The sequence below is a fragment of the Rhinolophus ferrumequinum genome, chromosome 21 (assembly GCF_004115265.2).
Source record: "Rhinolophus ferrumequinum isolate MPI-CBG mRhiFer1 chromosome 21, mRhiFer1_v1.p, whole genome shotgun sequence".
NCBI classification, from domain to species: domain Eukaryota; kingdom Metazoa; phylum Chordata; class Mammalia; order Chiroptera; family Rhinolophidae; genus Rhinolophus; species Rhinolophus ferrumequinum.
In genome coordinates this window covers 4,719,374-4,740,656 of record NC_046304.1, presented here as the reverse complement: position 1 = coordinate 4,740,656, position 21,283 = coordinate 4,719,374, and the positions used below count along the sequence as shown (strand labels likewise).

At 38.2% G+C, this 21,283-nt stretch overlaps 1 protein-coding gene across 3 annotated transcripts in view; it reads right to left on the bottom strand.

Annotated features, from left to right (window-relative positions):
* TEKT3 (tektin 3) overlaps positions 1-20,637 on the bottom strand; it is a 46,703-nt gene extending 26,066 nt beyond the window's left edge. Inside the window, exons 1-3 of one of the 3 annotated variants that reach the window (XM_033090747.1) lie at positions 20,594-20,637; positions 5,098-5,705; positions 2,506-2,589 (exon numbers count right to left, since the gene is read on the bottom strand). In XM_033090747.1, coding sequence (XP_032946638.1) covers positions 2,506-2,589; positions 5,098-5,676 — 663 coding nt within the window. In that variant the 5' untranslated portion in view covers positions 5,677-5,705; positions 20,594-20,637. Of the gene's footprint in view, positions 1-2,505; positions 2,590-5,097; positions 5,706-14,244; positions 14,346-19,314; positions 19,425-20,593 lie in introns of those variants that run through there. The other 2 variants (XM_033090748.1, XM_033090745.1) reach the window with 2 other exon arrangements.
* Between the last annotated feature and the right edge of the window lie 646 nt (positions 20,638-21,283).

Below are 21,283 nucleotides of genomic sequence, written 5' to 3'. Positions count from 1 at the left end.
GAGTGTTTGTGGGCAAACTGATAAAGTGAAGCTGTTAGAAGTGGCTTATGATTTACTTCATAGAGAACACCTCAGGATTACTGAGAACAAGAGGCCAAGAAATATTTGCTGATAAATTCCTTCCCATTTAGACTGACAGAATAGATGACAGATTATTTTAACACTTGCGAGATTCATCAGAGGCTCAAAGAGAAGAAACAACAGAGCTGTTTTTGTTGTAAAGCTCTTTCATTCAGGATGCTCTATTCCTAATTACTCATATGCAGCAGTGGGGACTGTGGCTTTTACAAAGTCGATTACATAGCCTCTCTGTAGTGGTGAAAGCTTTCCTGAGTATATTATTTCAACTCATATTGTTTTTAGAGAGTCAGGAGTAGAGAAAAGGAAAAAGCAAAGAAAAAACCTTCTGCTTATCATCCTTAATGTAATCAGTCACTAAAAAAAATCAATGCAGTGTTAAAAGGGACCCTTGATAACTTCTAAGGATAAAATACAGATGACCAGGTTGCTAGCTAGTCATATTTACCTTCTTACCAAGGATCCATTTTTTACCAAGCACCAATCAAAATTAAAAAGGTGGGACCCTACAAAACTGGTCCACGGACAGTTAATGGATTTGCTGCAGCAGAAATTCAGCAAGTCAGAACGGGAAAGGAGATGAGAAGGTGTGAGAGCCAGACAATGGAAGACCAGAGTAGATTTTCTCCTGGAGGAACTGTGGAGTCAAGGAAGAGTTTTAGCAGACGGGGAAAACTGGCAATCATGTGCAGTATAGATCCAAGTGAAACTGGAGGGGAGAGAAGGTATTTGGGGATTTCACATTAACTAGCTATGAAGGAGGAAAGGATGGTTTAGAATAATGGAAGGAAAAAAGGAATGGAATAGAAAAATGAAACAAATTAGAGGAACAATGTGCAGGAGCTGGAAGCTGATGACAGAGGTGGAGGAGGTGACAGTCAGCAAGTCATGCTGTGGAAACTGGAGAACCTTGGAAGCATTAATCGTAAGGGGAAGGCAGAGGAGTAATAGAACCAGCTAACGGTACCATCAATAGAAAGGGAGGACAGAAGGCATCAGGATAGAAGAAACGTTCACTTTTAGGCTTCATGGATGTGAACCAAAAAATTAGTTACCAATGTAAATATGTTTGTCAGGTACTTAGGGACGTTCAACTAATGCTTAATAGAGTATCTGGAGTGGGTGGGGGGGGGCGGGGAAAAGGAGATTAGGAAGGACCTTGGGTATGTAATGACTGAAATCTTAAGGAGTGCCAGAGATCTTGTGGGAGCAAGTGTAAGAAGTAAAGGTCAGAGAACTTAGAATTAAATCATATTTAACCGGTGAAAGGTGGAAGAGAGCATAGTGGGGGAAGCAGCATACTAGTGCAATGTATCCAAACAAGGTTCTGGATGGCGATTTGGCTGTATGTCAAAAGCTTTCCAAACGTATACACCTTTTGACACATCAATTACCTTTTTTGAAATGTATTCTAAGGAAAATATTAGCAATACATACAGTTATGAATAATATTTTTGTATACTGCAATGTTATGAAAATAGGGGGAATAAAGGAGATAGGGAAACAACCTAACTATTTAAAAAAAGAGAATCGATTTTTTTTTTTAAATGAAAACACCTCACATTGTGGAACACTATGTAACCATTAAAATTATGTCTCAAAGGATATCTAATCATACAGGGAAATTACCCTGACGTAATTTTTAAATGGATACAGCACTCTTAGGGTGGGGAAGGGTTGACTAGGCAGAATCAGAGGGTTTTGCGGGCAGTGAAAATATTCTGTATGATATTATAATGATGAATACATGCCTTTATACATTGTCCAAACTCATAGGATCTACAACACCAAGACTGAACCCTAAGGGTAAACTATAGACTTCAGATGATCGCGATGTGTCAGTGCAGGTTCATCAACTGTAACAAATGTACCATCGGGTGGGGTGTTGATAACCGAGGGGCTGTGTATGTGTGGGGGCCCAGCAGGGGGCATGTGGGAAATCTCTGTACTTCCTCTCAATATTACTGTAAACCTAAAACTGCTTTAAAAAAACGAAGTCTTTAAAAAAAATAGCACTGCCTTCCCACATCTATATTTAAGAATAAATAGCACTGAGTATTTACCCTGCAAAAATAGCACTATTCAAATTTATTTATACAGTATAATTCTAATCTTGAAGACATGTCTTTAAGTTTGGTGGTGTCCGTCTAAGTATAATTAATAAAGATACTCCAAAATTAATAGTGATTTCCAAGTGAACCTCAGGTTATTTTTATCTTTCTTTATCATTTTCTATATATTTCAAATTCTCTAAATGAACATCTATTACTTTTATAACCAAAAAAGAAGGTACTTTTTTAAATGCTACAAACACTTGATACTACAGCTTCTTATTTATAAGCGGCTTTATGTAACATTTTTTGTATCTACACATTAAACACATGTGTGCAACTAAGTTTCTTGTTGAAGCTCTCCCCCCACATTTACCGTCAGCAGTTCTTTTTCCACTTCATCATGAACTAGATCGATGCCCATCCTCTTCTCTCGGTGAAACAGACATTCTCGGGCTACCTACAGATATACAAATAATGGAAACCACTAATATAAACTCTAAAATCAGTGACTAGCATGTCTAAAGACCTGTTTCTAAAACAAGTCAACACATGCTCACCATCCCAACTATTTGAGCCATTTTGTTGGAAATATAGCATGAAACTGACCGTGACAACTAAGTAAATCCCTGCTTCTAGTTAGTTCTTCAAAGTAGCTTGAAAAAATTTCTAATTTGGAAAGTTGACAAAATGAAGCAGATGGCACATGCCTACTTGAACCCCACACGTTAGCATCTGAGACAATTACTTGGCATTAATTTCTTTGAGAGAAATACTTCAAAAACCTGAAACATAGTCTTCAAGATATTATTTCCAAATATTTTCTGAGAAGAGTAAGGGAAAAACAAATGATTATCTTTAAAGACATCAAAATATTTGTGTAGCCAAAAACCCAAGTGATTATTTTTAAAGTACCACTTATTGTTTTCCTGATTATAAAAATATTGCCTTACCCACTAAAGAGAAAACAATATAGAAAAATAGAAGATGATTTAGCCATGCTCATATTACTGATTTGTTTGCTTGTTTGTTTTTAACAAATCAGAGGTTATAATGTCCTGATCGTTTTATATTATGTTTTTTAGGGTTGACATTAAATGATAGGCCCTATTTATGAAATATTCTTTGAGACAGAGCATATTCATGACTCCAATGGAAAACAGCACAGATTGTTAACAATGAATTATGTATGAAAGAATATTATTAATTGTTAAAATACTTTTTTCAAAGACTATTTCCCGACATGGGATGGCTGTATAATGTTAACTTTTTCAAATTTTAAAGTAGTATGTACACCGTAATCCAGATATAATATCACTGAACAAATTCTTTAGGTGAATTTCTAATTTTTTAATAGTATGCTTTACATTTACTAGAAGATCAGTTAATGGGTTGAGGGGAACTCTGATTATTTTAACATGTATTACGGAATCACTTCCAAGGAAGTTTCTACCCATCCACAGTCCTACCAGCAATATATAAAAGTGTCCATTTTCTGTACTTTTGTCAACTACATGTTACCAGTTTTTGTTTTTTGTAAATCTGATAGGCCAAAGATAGTTACTTCATTGATTTAATTTGCATTTTTATTATTGAGTTTTAACATTTTTTTTTCATATGAGTTGAGCATCTGTAGTTTCTCTTTTGAGATGTATCTGTATGACTAACACTAATTTTAACCAGGAACCTTCTGATACTGTGTTGATAGTAAATGTTCAAACACACAAGAACATCTGGACAAAAAATTACAGAAAAAATTTCAAATTAGACCCAACTCACTGAAAGCAGCCATCACTAAAAGGAGTACTAATGGAGGAAACTGAATCTCCTCTGGAAATTAAGTAAGAGGGTAAGTGTCTATCCTTTTCAGGATAATTTAAAGTAAGTGAGGGTTGGGATGCGCTGGGAGGTAGAATACACCAGGAATCCGCAAAATGAATCAGAACACAGAAAGTACAGGAGGGCTTCTACTCCCCAAACATAATTCATGGTGAGTTGATGTACAAGGACATCATTAATGTCTATCACCGTGTCTCAGGATTTCTAGTGGTTGTATTTGCGTGTGCTTGTGTTTAATGGGGAGGGAGCATAATAAGAAATAACAGTGTGCAGGGTCGCCGACAAACTCCTCAATCTATTAGACTTCTAGCTCCTTGATTCTCCAAACTCTTCCACCACAGATGTCATAATAAACAACTACAGCAAATGCTTATCACATGGGGAATAAGTCAGACAAACATGAAGAAAAATGGTATGAGCTTTTATCATCCATATATATTTATATATACCTTCTAAAATAATTTCTGTCATTTTCACATCTTCCAATACAGAATGTCTTCTTCCAGGGGGGGCGCATGGAAGGAGGCTGCAGGGCCCTTCATCCACTCAGAGGGTTAGGGGCAATTTGAGCGCACTCAGAAGCCTGGTCAGAGGCCAGCAACCAACTGAAATGCAGCCTCCACGACCACCACTGGCTTCACCTCAGTCCCATTTCTCTATTCAGTCAAACTCATTCCATCTCCTAACAAGGTCTCATTTGGACCTTGAAATGGAATCATGTCATATGCACAGGAGGCATTTCACGACACAGACTAAAGAAATAGTGGGTTTTGGCTTTTGTTCCTAAATATTGTTTATGTTAATCCAGGGACAGCAATGATCAAGCAGCATATTTAAGAGATGGAAAGATAGCATTTTCACCAGGACACATTGTATGTCCTAAGGTGTTTCTTTGATTAGCCTCCTTTGTTTTGCATTCAGAATTCTTTCTACTTAAATGGTTGTTCTGTACAATGTATAAAAATGGCAATTGTTTTTATCATTACTGAAACCAATTACAAATTAATTGATGGGCGTTGGCTTCTACAGGAGAAGTAAAACACAGTTCAACAGAAAACATAACCTCAGGAAGTAGCCAGTGGGTTATAACCATTAAGACACAGTGTCATTTATAAGGTCTTATATTTACCTGAAGAGGAGCTTCTGTCTCCATCAAAGCCCTCTCCAATTTTTTCTTAACATCAGTTAGTTCATTTGTCTCTCCAATCATTGCATCCAACTCATAAATGATTTCAGATTTCCAAAACCCTATGTCATTGACTCGTTCTCCCAAATTTTGGGTGGAGTCTGCCTGGACTTTTCTCATTTCTTGATATTTGTCTTGAATCAGGCGAGTTGTATCTACCCTTAGTCTTTCTGAATTATGCCGGGAAGTGTCAGATTCTAGGTAGTTGGTTAAGTTGGACCTATACCAATCATCAGGAGTATACCTTGTGAAGAGAGTGGTTCTGTTGGAGACGAAGGGTAGCATGGTGCTCTCAGACACCTTCTGAGATCTGGTGCAGTACGGGCCCAAGGTCGGCAAGTTGGAGGCGACTTTGTAGTATGTGCTTGGTCTCCAAGGAAGACTCAAGCTATGGGTCAAATTGTAGTGGGGGAAGCGGTCCCTATAGCTTGATGTCATGGTACTGATGGCGGGTAGAAAGCTGGTTGATGCTGGTCTAGGGTGCGCATAAGTGGCAGTTAAAGTAGAACCTAAAAGCTCCATGATTCTCAAATGCTACTTGTAAATCTCTCCTGTTGAAGGGTGAAAAACGGGAAAAAATAGACAATCACATAAATTATTCTTTGGTCGAAACGTACAAATAAAAGGCCACATCCGATTTAGTATCAGTAACAGTGTTCCCTGACACAAGAGATTTGTTTGAATTTGATACCCACCTTTACCAATGATAGTGTATTCCAAAATATTTTTTTTATCTCTGTGTCTCTAGATGTATTAAAAATCATATTTTTAGATTGGTTATTTAAATTTTTAAAATATTTTTTTAATTACAAAAAGTAATATTGTAACAAATTCACATTAAGTGCCTGAACTATGCATTTTAATAGACTAAAATCTTGGTTCTGCTATTTACTAGCTGTGTGACATTGGGCAAACTACTTAACCTCTCTGTGCCTCAGGTTCCTCATCTCTAAATTGGGAATAATAGTACTTACTTCTTTGGATTGTCATGAGCAGTATTAGCAGAGCAAGAGGTTGCTTGGCAGCATCCTGCCCCCCCCCCCCCCGCCCCCCAAGTCATCCTAAATAAACACACAATCCCGGTTACAATGGTGTGGTTGGCAGGCAAACATAGCTCAAGGCCAGTACCTAGATCTGCTTTTCCTGGCAACTTGCCACCTGTAAGCAGCTCCAATATAGACATTCTAGGGCAGCCAGAGCGGTATGAGGATTGAGGAAGACAATGCTAAGTATGTGGAATGCTTAGCACAGTTCTGGACACATGGTACACGCTCAATAAATGTCAGCTTTTAAAATTACTAATACAGAGTATATAAAGTGAAAGATAAATATCAATTCTCCCCCCCCAAAAAAAAATCTGAACTCAGAAGTAGCCACTGTGCATAGTTCATTAATAGTTGTATTTCTCCAGATTTTTCCTGTTCATATACCAACATATGTATTAGTTTTAAACCTACATACATCTACCTATGTACCATTTATACATATGTACAGAGATTTTCAATACAAAAAATGAATTATCTTAATCACTATATTTATCATTCTAGAACATGCATTTTTTAATATATACAGAGGGTGCCAAAAAATGTATACACATTTTAAGAAAGGAAAAAACTGTATTAAAATTACGCTGACGGTAACCACTTTGAGCACCTCTTGTAATTGCAGAAGTCAAATGTGACTTATATTCATCTTTTCTTATCATTATATATTGACTATTACAATTTTAATATAGTTTTTTCCTTTCTTAAAGTGTGTATACATTTTTTGGGTACCCTCTGTGTATTTTAGACTTCTCCCCATGTTAGAACACATAGATCCATTTCTTCATTTTATTTATTTATTTATTTATTTTTTTACCAGTTGAAAGTATTCTATTACTATCTGGAACTTTTGGTCATTATTAGTCCAGAAAGCCAAGGTTGCCTGCCATAGACTATAACATACTTTTCAGCATCTAAACATCACACTGTTTTCGGGTTAATGTCTAGGACCCATTTACTGAAAAGGAAAAATAAAATTAGATCCAATTCTATAGGCTTGCTCAGAAAAAAAAATTATTCAGTGATCATTTAAATGGCTATGTCTTGAAGCCTTTGGTACCCACACCACAAAATAATCTATTTGTAGAATTGTGGTCAAATCTAAATCCACTTGGACCACATGTGATGTAATAGCTGCCCACTGCCAGTGGGATGTCCCATCGGAGCTTAGCTCCCTGACTTTTTCTTGAATTCTTCCTTCCCTTAGCCCCCAAGTACCTATACTGACCACGCTTAGAGTATAATAGTAAAAAAGAAACCTTAATAACCACTTGCAGTTCTTCACTTCAGTTTGAAACTTAAACATTGTTTTTTGAAAAAGCAAATTCAAAGTAACTTGAGACCTTAGGGTCCCTATGGCTACTTTTACTTCCAACTGCTTCCCCAAGTCAAATCTAGAAATAACCCAGTTTTCCTTCAACAAGAAATATCACGTAGGGTTGAACCACTCTTACTTGCCTTTTCTTAATTCTTGACAATAAAGGGTATAAAAGTTAATGTCTCATTTGGTACTTCAACCAAGGAATTCCAAGTGTAGAATTATGCATACCCTCCATCTATCATATTGAAATCTTGAGGGATCGCAACCTGTCAAATACTGTCAAATATTGAAACTTGGGTGATGTACTCCACGTGGCAATGTATGAAGATGTAGAGGTTCAAAAGCCAGAAGAGACATATGCATTGAAAAAAATCAATATAGTTTACAAAAGTATCCAGTGATATTTCTTTTAATTAGGGATGGGGTATAATCTAGAATCTTGAATCTGAAGCATAAAGGTCAGTTGTTTTTGAAGTTCACAGAAGTACAGTTCCTTATGTATAACAGTAAGTTTCACATGAAAGATAATATTCCACAGCCACAACTGAAGTTCTAGCTTCAGTCAGACATCTTTTAAGTCTTTCAGAAAGACTGAATAAAAGACAACAGCATGGCAATGTGTTGTATTTTTATTCATTATTGGTAAAAAAAAAATTGACAGTGTCATGTCCTAAGAAATACTCAAAGCGGACTTGACTCTGCCTCCAACCAGGATAGAGAAATAAAAACTAGACTCAGCCTCTTACATCTTAAAAAATTAAACAAGATATATAAAACTGTTTTCAGATATTAGACAAAAAGCAGCACAGAACTCTGATTCCTGAGAGAAGGGAAACAGATAAGATGAGGCCTCTGGTCATCCTGAAATTCTGCCTGGAGGCAATTTCCAAGCAATGGGAAAAACAGATACAAACCAAACAGAGCCTGGCAGCATAAATCGATGTAGGGGTCTGCTTGAGTCTTTGCTGAGTAATAGGATAGATGTGCATGAAGGGACAGTCCACAGACCTTGGCAAAGAATGATGGCAGGATTATTAGCTCAACAATTTCATGAGCTTACAGAAGGTGAAGAACAGTTTGAATTTGCACCAGTCAGAGTGGAGAGTTATTGGTAATCACCTGGAGCATTCCATGGAGACCCTAGTGAGGTCACACATTAGAGAGGAGACTGAACTATCTCTAGAATGAAGGTATTGAAAACTCACTCTAGCAAAGCTTAAAAAGAGGCCTCAAAGAGATCAAACTATTCCACAAGGAATTAAACTGCCTGACAACATGAAGACACTCAAATATATAACATCACAATGCACAGCGTCCAATCATAAACTTCTAGATATGCCAAGAAGCAGAAAAATGTGACCCATAATCAGGAGAAAAATCAATCAATTCAAACAGGCCTATGAATAGCAAAGATGTGATGGAACTAGTAAACTAAGGACAAGCATCTACAGGAAAACAAGAACATAATAAAGAGAGGCATGGAAGATAAAAAAAAAAAAAGAACCAAATGGAACTTTACAGATAAAACATACAATATATACTTGTACAACATATACTTGCATAATTTCACTAGATGGGATTAATAGCAGATGAGACACTGGAGAAGTAAAGATTAGTAAACTCCAATCCAACCAAACCAAAGCAGAATTTTTTTTTAACTAAAAATCAAATAAAAAATAAACAAAATAAAATGAGCCTCAGTCATCAATGGTACAATATCAAGTGGTCTAACATCATTGTACTTGAAGTATCATAAAGAGAAGGGAGGAAAATAAATTTTTTTTGAAGACATGATGGCTGTATATTTTCCAAACTCAATGAAAACTGTAAAATGCCTAGGTTTAAGAAGCTCCACACAATTCAAGAGGATAAACACACACCCATCTGGGCATGCACACACACACTACGACCACCACTACCATCACCTCAAGACTCATCATAATCATATTGCTGAAAATTCACAATAAATAGGAAAACATAAAATCATAGTAAAAAGACACAGTAGGTAGAAAGGAACAAAGATAAGTATTAGTGCAAAATTCTTATCAGAAACTATGCAAGTCAGAAGACAATCAAACATCTTTAAAAGCCTGGAAGAAAGAGTAAGCCTAGAATTCTATATCCAGTGAAAATATCCTTCAAAGATGAAGGTGAAATAAAATGTTTACATACAAACAAAAGCCAAGAGAATTCATCAGACGCAGAACTACACCAAAAAAATTGTTAGAGGAAATTCTTCCGGTAAAAGGAAATTATACCATATGGAAACCTGGGTCTACACAAAGAAATTAAGTGTCAGAAATGGTAATACAAAAAAATTTTTTCTAATTTTTAAATTTATTTAAAAGATGGTTGTTTAAAGTAAAAATAATAAAAAAAAATTTATTATGGAGGTTATTTTAAAAACAGAAGTAAATTTATATGGTAATAATAGCACAAGTGATGGAAGGGCCAAAGTGGAATGTATTATTCTAGGGGTTATATTTTATAACTAAAATGGAATAATGAAATTTAAAAAATTCTGTGACGAGTTAAAAAATGCATGTTGTAAACTTTAGAGCAGCAGTTTTCAAGATGTGATACAGGAATTCACAGGCTAGCCTAAAACCTTCTCAAGGGGGATAAGGTAAAAATTATTTTCATAGTAAATACTTAGATGCCATTTGCCTTTTTCACTCTCATTCTCTCACAAATTTACAATGGAGTATTCCAGAGGTGACATGATATCACAACAGACTGAGTACAGAAATACATATGAGAACCCAGTTACTAAGATAGAAATTAAAGAACTTTGCCAAAAATGTAAAACAATGTCACTCTTCTCACTAATTTATTTTTTGTTTTGGAAAACCTAGCTTTCTTAATTAAAAAAAAAAGTCATTTATATTACTTAAAAAGTTTTTTTTAATTTTTAAATTTCTAATATAATAAATATCAATAAATGTAATCCATATAAACCATATAAACCTTCAACATGAGGTCATTTGAGTATAAAGGGGTCCTAAGACCAAAAAATTTTCAACTGCTGACCTGGAGCTATCTCTAAGACGAAAAATAAAACAGAGTTAAAGCTAATAGTAAGGCAATAGTGGAAGGAAAAAATTGAAGACTTACAAAAGATATATAATTAATCCAAGAGAAAAGACAAAAATAAGACAGAGAGAAAACAAATAGCATGATGATAGACACAAACCCAATCATAATGAATGGTTTAACAATCAAATCAAAAGGCACAGATTCTTAGACTGATTTCTACAAAGTAATATTGAACTCTATGCTGTCTAGAAAAAAATCTAATTTTAAATACAAAACACAAGTAAGTTAAAAATAAAGGTGTAAAACAAGATGTGTCATGTAGACACTGATCAAAAGAATACTGAAGTGCCTATAATAATATCAAAACAAGTAGAATTTAGAACAAGAAATATTATCAAAGATAAAGAGAGAAATAGGATAAAGGGATTAATCAAGGAGATACAACAAAATGTAACCATTAACAGAATTTTAAGTACATGAAGAAAAACTGGCAAAACTAAAATGAGAAATAGACAAATTCACAGTGTAGGTAGAATTTCCACACTCATCTGTCACTAATTGATAGAATAAATAGAAAAGCAGTTAATAGATAGGATATTTGAACACTACTTACAACTAAACACTCCACCCAAAACATCAGATTACACACTATTTTCAACTGGACAGAGAACATGTACCAAGGTAGACTATATTCTAAGCATAAAACAAGTCTCAAAACCTTAAAATATTGAAATCATGCAGAGTATGTTCTCTGACTATATCAGATTTAAATTAAAAGTCAATAATGGAAAGGTATTTGGAAAATCCTCAAATAGTCGCAAATTAAACAACACACTTCTAGATCAATGAAGAAATCACATGGGAAATAGGAAAATATTTTGAAGTGAATGAGAGTGAAAACACAGCATATAAAAATTGTGAAATAAAGCTAAATAGTTTTTAGAGGCGAGTTTATAGCTTTAAATGCCTATATTACAAAAAAAGAATGAGCTAAAATCAATAATCTACACTTTCATTTTAATGGCTAGAAGAACAGAAAGTGAAATAAACCCAAAGTAGAAGGAAAGAAATAATAAAAAGAGAAAAATAAATGAAGTAGAAATTGGACAAATGGGGGGCGGCGAGGGAAGGAATGAAACCCTACCAGTAAAATTGATAAATCGCTTGTTATGTTGATCAAGATAAAAAGAGAGGACAAATTACTATTAAAAGGAATGAAAGAGGGAATATTACTACAGACCGTGCAAACACTAGAAAATTAATGAAGCAATACTACCAACAACTTTATGCAATATTACCAACAACTTTATGCAATATTACCAACAACTAATAAAAGAAATTTGACATCGATGAAATGGACAAATTTCTTTAAAGATGTAAATAACCAAACTGACTAAAGGAGAAACAGGTAACTGAATAGCCCCATAGTAGTTAACGAAATTGAATCTATAGTTCAAAATCTTTCTTTAAAGAAAATTTCAGGCCCAGATGTGTTCACTGATGAATTCCACCAAACATTTCAGGAAAAAATAATACCTCAATTTGTAAAAGTTTATAGAGTCCTTTGGTGCTTTGCCTTTTATAGTGTTTAAATTATTCTCTTAAGCCTAAGTCAGCCATGTCCTAAAAGACTATGTGTGACACCTACTGAGATAATTAATTGTTCCTGTAAATATTTCATATTTACAAGTAAACCAAACATATTCTTTGAGGAAATGACTGAAAATAGCTTTGGAATAATCCATCCCCTAAATCATGTAACTGCTTTTTATTATTCTTTTAGTCATAACCAAAAAGCATTTTAAGAAATGAGACATGTGCTACAAAGTCAAATACAGTGTTTGACTATATTCATTTAATGTGGGGTCAATAGTTATCCACATTCTTGAAAAATGCTATAATAGTCTCCTATAAATATTAACATGATAAAAGTATAATAAATCATGCAGAGATTTTAAGTACTAGAAAACTCCATTTACAATCCAAAAGGTAGCCTCAAGTTGGATAAACATATTTTATATGCAAATTTAAGCAAGACTTTAAGATCACAAATATTTCAAGGTTTAAAAATCTATTGATCATTTTCTGCAGAAGACATGACAAGTACAGCGAGTCTCTACAGCTTGTTCCACCCCCAGCTCAGATAAGTGGCAAACATAATCTGGAAATGACTACATATAAACTCATTAGTTCCTTTGGTCATATCCATTTAATTACTCATGGTTTCACACTGGAACAGAAATAAAACACTGCCCCCGATATATTAATAAGTGCCAGAATTAGAAGAAATTTTATCAGACTTCAATATTTAAGTAATTTATCTTTATGCATATATTAAATAAGAAGCAGGAAAAGTTAAATAGTCTTTCTTCCAAAAAAGGAAAATTTAATAAGAAACTCTCTTCATTGATAGTGGAAGTATAAATTACTACAAATTAGAGAGCTGTGTGGCAGTATTCGGTAAAGTTGAAAAGCATATTCCCTATGATTCAATAATTCAACTTTTTGATATCTACCTAGAGAAACATAAGTATGTATACAAATAGAATGTACAAGAATATGTTTCTAATAAGTTTTAAAAGGAAACAGCCTAAAAGTCCATCAACAGTGCAACAGTGCAAAAGTCCAACACATGCATAGTTTGTGGTCAATTCATTCATACAAGAATGTTCATACAACAGCTAAATGAATGACCTACAGCATGTATAGCATGGTATCATTATGTGAACTTTAAAAATAACACTATATATATTGGGTTTTAGATAAATTCATAAGTAGTAAAAGTATAAAAACATGCAGAATATAAGTAAGCACTAAAATTCTGGTAGGCGGGTACAGGTGGGGAACAAGAGAGAGAAACAGGATTCCCAAGGGTGCATAGGAGGCCTCCTGAGTGCTTGTAACAGTTTTTTGTTGTTTTAAATGCGGTGTGGGTACATGGATACTTGAACACTCTATGGGGTGAAATATTTCATTTTAAGTCAGAAAAAGTAGAATATTTTATCAGATACCACAAAACACTTTGCCTATTAGTAAAACTTTGTGCTTGCTCTTTTAGCAATGACCAAATGAGTAATTCTACCCATTTAGAAAATGTTTATTTATCTAGAAAATCATCTAGATACATAAGCATCTAGAGAGAAATCATAAAGGGGCTTTGTCTGAACTGCCAAAGTACAAGTGAGAGCTTCACAGCCAGAGTTCAACAGAAATGGCCACGGACGGTAACAGAACACCTGCCTTTCCTGACTCTCAGGAACTCTGTCTGGACCTCCAGGTGATTGTCCTGCCCTCCTCTTGGCTGCACTTGGAAGATCAGGGCTAAAGGAGCAGGAAGAACAAGGAACAGTGTTCAGTGGGAAAGCACAGCATTGCTAACAGGTGTCCTAAACTATGCCAGTTAGCAGATGGTCGGGGGTTCCGACGCCCCTTTCCCGGTTCCGCATTTAGAAAGAACTTCTCAATCCGTGAAAAGCCTCAGAAACGTAAATTACAAAGGCACGCACTGTGTAGGGGTGCCTGTGGGTTCATAGGGTTTTTATTTTGGAGGGTGGCCGAAGTGAAGATGGGAGTAGGAATTCCAGGGTTTCCATGACCTCACCCCGAATTCTGAGGTCAACGTTGTAGCCCTGGTTGGAGAAGGGGACCCTATAGGAGGTGTCCCAGCGGAGAGCCAGCGAGACCACTCACCTGCCAGGGGGTGCCGGGAGAGGGGCGGGGAAGGGGCGGCTAGCTGGAGGGGTCGCAGACGCACCACCGCCCGCAAAGGCTCGGACCCTACGGGGTAGGGCCCTGGCCCCGCCTTCTGTGACGTCAGCGCCCACGGACCAGTCAACGGCCGCCCCTGCCGGCTCGCCGGGAGCCGATTGGCCGGTGGGAGGAGAGGCGGGCGCCGCCGCTGGAGGAACGGGTTGCCATGGACGCTCTCGTGCTTAGTAACCACGGCCCTCCGGGAGACCTGCTTGATCTGGGAGGTGAAAAGGGTGAAGGGTAACCCAAACGAGAAGCTGCGGTGATTCCCACGCTCTCCCTCCCCGCCTCTCTTCTGACACCTGATTCGGAATTCTTCCAGCTGCGCAAAGCTTGGTGACCCATTCTAAGGTGCAGGATGCTGACAAAGTCGCCACGTTTACACCTGTCTTCTGTCCACAGATCTCTCATGATGGGATTATACAGCGATCTTCCCCTACTTCCTCACGCTAAGGAAAACTATTGGGGCTTCCCCTTTCTCTTTAGCCAATATTTCTGTAAACAGTAGCTCTTACTATTTCCACCGGGCGCTGGGCCACATATCTTATATACATCACTGTGCATCCATGCAGCCTCTTTACGACTGTGTAGTAGGAGTTTACATTTCACCTGAGGAAACTCAACTTGGAGTTCATTGGCTTAGGCAAGGCCACCCAAACCATAAGTGGCAGAGCTCATACTAAAATTCAGATTTGTCCAACTTCAAGACACTCTTTCCTCCAGAGATGAGTCTAAATGTATGAACAGCAGGAAAACTCGGGAGTTCCTCTTAATGCTAAAGAGAATAAAGCCCTCAGTTAATCATTCTCGGTGTGTCTGGGAACTGCTGTGTGACACTCCATTGAAGAGTGACACTGGGGACTTGCTGCCAGGATGAGGCAGTCTGGCCAGCCCCTAACAGTCCTTGGTGAAGTGACTACAGGTTGGGGGCCTCAGCTTTGCCATTTCAGAAATTCAGTTGTTTGTTTTCCGGGTTTATTAGAGGCTAACTTAGGCTAACTGAACTCATGGGAACCTGAAGTAGAGACGCTGGAATGCCACTGCAACGGGTTTGCATAAAAGCAACACAGTACCTCTGACAATGGAGACAAACCCAGAATATTTTCCCCAAGTAGGAAAACTACAGACAACATCCAATGATCAGAAGCTAGTCAGTACCTGGCCACAGCACTGGATAAGCCAAGTCTCTGCTCCCAAGCTCAGCAAACTTGTTCTTTTGTTCTCCTATATTCCTTATCAGCAACTCTATTTCTGGCCGAAGAAACATTTGACCCTGAGCTACCTTTTATTATTATTATAACTTTTTCTCATGCATAATGTGTTGCTTTTTGTATTAATTTTCAGAATTCTGGATGGGCTTGCTGATGACAGTAGGCTGCGGGAACAGTCAATGCTACCATTCAAAAGGCCTGCAACAGTCCTAAAATAGATTTAATTGCCTGCAATCTCCTTGAAAATGATGTGCAATCTTTGTACTTTGGTATACATCAAAATGCCCAATATCATTGCTAATTGAATATCAAATTCATTTAATGTCTGCTTTAAAGATCAACAGGTGAAATTATAGCAGAATTTGGTCTTTTTGAGGATACATTGAGTCAGTGAATTTTTTAAATGTCCTAATTAAAATTTCAGGTTAAATTGGTCAACTCCGGTTTCCTCAGAACTAACTGAATTGTTTAAAAAAATAATTTAGATACCCTCTCCAAAAACTTGTTCCATGATTATCAAGTCTTTGCCAGAATTAAGAAGTTGTCTCACCCTTCAGCTTTCTTTTATAATAGAGACATCCTATAGTGCTTATTTATAAAGAGAATACAGCACACACCCCTGCATTCAGCTATCCAACCTCACAAATTTCTCAGCAGCTTCACTAGTTCTGGGATGTTTCTGTTCGTCTCTGTATCTGCAGTATATGGCTTAGTACCTGCTGGGTGCTCAATCGACATCTGTTAAATGAAAGAATGAACGAATATGTGATGATTAGTGATAGGAGATCATCAAAGGGATTGAAGTGAAGAAGCCATAACGCAGATTTTGCCTGTTTTATAATGTTGACTAAGAAGCACAGTGCTTGAGGCCATCTTTGCTTTCTCACCTCCTTACCTGCTCCATTGGCATGTCCTGCTCTGCATCACCAACCCTCCTCTCCAGCTTCTCTGGGACTTCTGATCACTCAATCCATCCAGGATACCATCAGCCCCTTCCCACTACACTTCCTCATCAAAAGCCAAGTGTGGCCCTGACCCATCTTCTCCCCTGGACTTCAACCCACGATTCCCATTGTTACGGCTGACTCATACCGTGTTTCCCCGAAAATAAGACCTAACCGGAAAATAAGCCCTAGCATGATTTTTCAGGATGACACCCCCTGAACATAAGCCCTAATGCATCTTTTGGAGCAAAAATTAATATAAGACCCAGTCTTGTGTTCGGGGAAACATGGTATCCAGACTGCTTTGTCCATTCCTTCTCCCATACTATAAATTATGCTACAGTTTAGCATATGCTCTCATCCACAGTTGGTCTAAGGTTTGATGCTACTCTTCATAAATCTATTTACTCAGCTCTATACATCTCCCTAATTCACAAAGACCATGTCTTCTAAAACTTTCATTTCATCCCTAGACGCTAAAGACTCACGATGAATGGAAGACTTAGCTTCCAATTATATGAAGACCACATCATCATCCATGCATCCACTTGACTACTTGACTACTTCACATCTCTTCTCTTATTCATGCCCTCATCCTTAGAAAAAGGCCGGACGGCTCAGTTGGTTAGAGCAGGAGCTCTTAACAACTAGGTTGCCAGTTCGATTCCCACATGGGCCAGTGAGCTGCGCCCTCCACAACTAAATTGAAAAACAAGGACTTGACATCCTGGAAGAACACACTGTTCCCCAGTATTCCCCAAGGAAAAAAAAGAAAGAAAAAGGAGATTTTTCTCATTAATGCGCACTCACCATATTGCATCCCACCATCCAGATATCTAAAAATATTTCCTTTACTCTCCAGCATCTCCCACTTCTTTCCCTCCCTGAGGACCTTCCCTTCCACCTTCCAACACACCTCAACCATTGCTGTTACTGAATTAAGCCACTGGGCTTTTCTGCTTCTTCAAGTAATTGACCTACAGCCTCCGTCCCTTTTCCTGTCAAATCCCTAAATAAGTGTACATGGCCTCTATATGGATTCCTGCCTAATCTTATGAATATACCTGTGCCCAACGCGTCAAGTTCTGTGTCTTAAATCATTAACTCCCCTGTCTATATCTTTGACCCAGAATTCCAGCCTGATTTGACACACTCTGTGCAGGACAGCCTGTTGCCACCATCCTACACTGTGACTTTCCTGGATGATAAGCTCCTTGGGCTGAAGGAACATCTCATCCACCCAAATTATGTCCCATGATGTTTAGCACAACCTCCTTTTATGCAGCAGGGACCTCAGTGTTCAAAGCAAAACAATGAAGACCTTTTATCCCTCTGCTTCCCCGTTCCCAGCTTTGATAAAATCACAGGCAGCAAATCTCTCCTTCATGCATTCAACCATTACTTACTAAGTGCCTGCTACCATGTGCCAGACACTGGGGAAAAGAGAACAAATAACACATGGTCCCTGCTCTAAAGGAGCTACCAATCTAGGAAAGGTAGAAAAATGGCTGTGCCCATGAGTGACGCCAACGGTTCCAGGTGCATGGTGGATGTCATTCGGGGCATACTGAGTGCACCGTGGAAGTAGCGCTTCTTTGCGGTAGGGAAATTGGAAATTGATGGAACAGGCATTCCTGCAGGCAGCAGAAGCAAAGGCCCAGAGACAAGCTTGGGAAGAGTACTTTGTATCTGGGAAGACAAGCTGGCCCTTTCGCTGCCCTCTCACCTGGCCACACCTATTTGTGCCTCTCTCTGTGATATGGTCAGTGCCACTCTTCAAACTCCTCGTGCTCTATTCTCTCCTTACCACCTGCCCAAAAATTGGCTTTCTTCCTCCTTCCAGAAGCACTCTGACGACTCCAACTCTCCCCTGTCTTTCCTTCATCTGACCATCAGTTACGTTGAATGCCCCAAGTTGGAATTTAGGTTTCTTGGGTGCAGTCTTGTCTCTCCAGCTTCATGGTATTTTCTCTGAGAGTCAGGAGTATTTCTCAATCTTCTTATCAATGTTCTACAGCACACAGCTCACTGTTGAGCCTGCCCTTCCACCAGGATTCCCCTTCTCCATCAATAGAACCACTCAAACAGAAACTTTGGAATGCTCATTAATGCCCCGCTCTCCCTCATCCATACTGCCAACTCTATCTCCAAAAAGATAACTTACATATGTCCATTTCGCTCAGTCTCCAATGTCGTTTTCCTAGTTGAAGCCACCACACCTGTTGCCTGGATTATGGGAATAATCTGGGGTTCTCTAACTGGGGTTCTCATTTCTAATATTGTTACTACAGTAGCCAAAGTACTCTTTTCAAAATGTAAATCAGATGACGGTATGTCACAGCTTCCCATTGTATTTAAACTAAAATCCACACTCCCTAATATGGCCAGTATCCTGGATGATTGCGCCCTTCCTGTTTACCGTGACCTCAGACCATACCTATGTCTTCTTCACTCGCTATGTGCTAGCCACACTGGCCTTTGTTCAGGTTTTTCAGTGCTCCATGCTGTTTCCTAGGACCTTTGTACATGCTTTTCCCTCTGCCTGGACCACTTTTTTTTTTCCCACTTAAATGTCACTGCCCTAGAGAGCAGTCACCCAGACTCAGTTAGGTCACCATGCTATATTCCCCAGCTCATTTATTACAATTTCCAGGTATTTGTTTATTTGTATGATTATTTAATTAATATCTGAATTCCCTTCCAGAATATAATTGTCAGGAGGGTAGGAACCAGGTTTCTTTTGCTCACCATCAAATATTGTGCAGTTAGCCTGGTGCCTGGCACTGGAAAAGAATGTATGCATGCCTCAAACAACTTTTAAGAGGGAAAAAAAAAACAAACAAAAATAAACTCACCCACAACCCAGCTCATAGTTTTACTGAGGGATTGAAAAGTCAGACTGTTTCTGGTTCCAAACTGTCATGTAAATGCTGAGAGGAAAACTCCTGGCATTTGCATGGCCCTTCCAACACTCATAAAGCACAAAGTTTCTGACAGCAGCTCCATCTATGTTTATTTGATGTACTTGTTACATGTGTGGTCCTCTGCCATGTGCTGTAACAGAAACAAAAGTGGGATTCACAGCTCAGTGGCAGAAGAAAAAGATCCACCAAATTGCTGCTGAAGAAACAGGGTATCTGCATTCACTCAAAAGCAAATGGTTCAGAAACATATTTAACTGCACTGTTATCTGCTCATAAACTTTTGCTGCTTCCTCCAGGTTTATAAAACAAAGTCTAAACCCCTCATACCGGCATTCAAGGGCCTCCATGATCTGGTCCCAGCCTGGCTTTCCAACCTTCCCTCTCATTCCATGATCCCAAACACGGGGGAACATACAATCTCTGCTCCAGCCTCCCAGCCTCTGAGTGGGCTCCATAAATGTCCTATAATTTTCCTGCATCCTTGATTTCCTCAGACTCTTCCCTCAACCTGGAGTTCTCTTCCCGCCATCTTTGCCTGTATAACTGCTACTCATCTTTCATACCAAAGGCAAACACTACCTCCAAAACATTATTTGTTTTGTTTGTCAAAACTAATTTATCCTTCCTTGTGTTAGTTTGTATAACATCTATAGTATAATCCATTTGATGCTATATTCATTTAATAATGTTTCAGTATTATTCTATAACTATAAACTTGTATCTGTGCACATGAGCACCCCACACACCCACGCACACACACCACTGTTGCACTGCAATAATAGAAATCATAGTTAATTTAATGAACCCTCACTTTGTGCCATATACGCTACATTATGCCAGCACTTTATGTTACATCATCTCATTTATTGCTCCTAATAGCAGTATGGGATGGACTATCATTATTTCTAAATGGGGTGAAATAGGTTTGGAGAGGTTAGGTAGCTTGCCCAAGGCCACACAGACAGCAAGAGGAAGAGTCGTGTTTTGAAGCCATGTCTTCCATACTTTTCACCTCTATACCATAAAAAAATATGAAATAAGTCATAAATCAGAAACACAGTACCAACCATGGAGAAGTAGCATAGAGTAATTACGCTGTGCCAGGCACTACCCTCACATCTGTGAATTCCTTCAACTCTCCAACACCCCCATGAGAAAGGTACTGCTGCCTCCTGACACTTCAGTGGATGCTGTTGGCCTGCTGAGTTACCTTGTCTGCACCTGGTGACAGCAGATTAAGCTGGCATTGAGGCAGAGGTCCCCTGTTAGGAGGTTTTACAGTCAGCTTTTGTAGAGATACTACCTTTGATAAGGCCGTTTAAATAATTTAGACACACCCCAGAAGGGAGGGTGTATGGTCCGCAGAGCAGGGTACAATGGCTGGTCCAAGAGAATTTGAACACAACCTCCTCAAGGTTCTAGCATTGGCATCCTTGAAGAAGTCATTTGTTTTCAGCACAAAGTCCAATAGAATCACAAGAGCATGGGCTTAGAAAGCTGATGGTGGCTCACAGCTACTTTGTGAAATTCTTTAAAGGTCAGCAAGGTTATACTAGGGTGCATGACAGGACAAGAGATAATGAGTTGAGTGAGAAAGTACAGGTAGCCCAGCTTCCATCATGAGAGGGGCAGCCCTTGGAGGCTGAAATAGAGTCAGAGAGTTCCTTTCCTCAGCTCTTCAGCACAGGAAAAAGAACATTCTTATCACATTAGATGGGTGTTTCCCCAAGGCTGTTCCCTGGACCATTAAAGAGGCTATTCAGTCAATCAGTCAATCAATAATAGTTCTATAATCAAATAAGTTTGTGAATTTCTGGCACAGAGAGAGTTAAATAGGTTTCTTTAACACAAGAACTCTCAGTCTTTCATATGCCAGTTTGTATTTTCCCACAAGATCCAA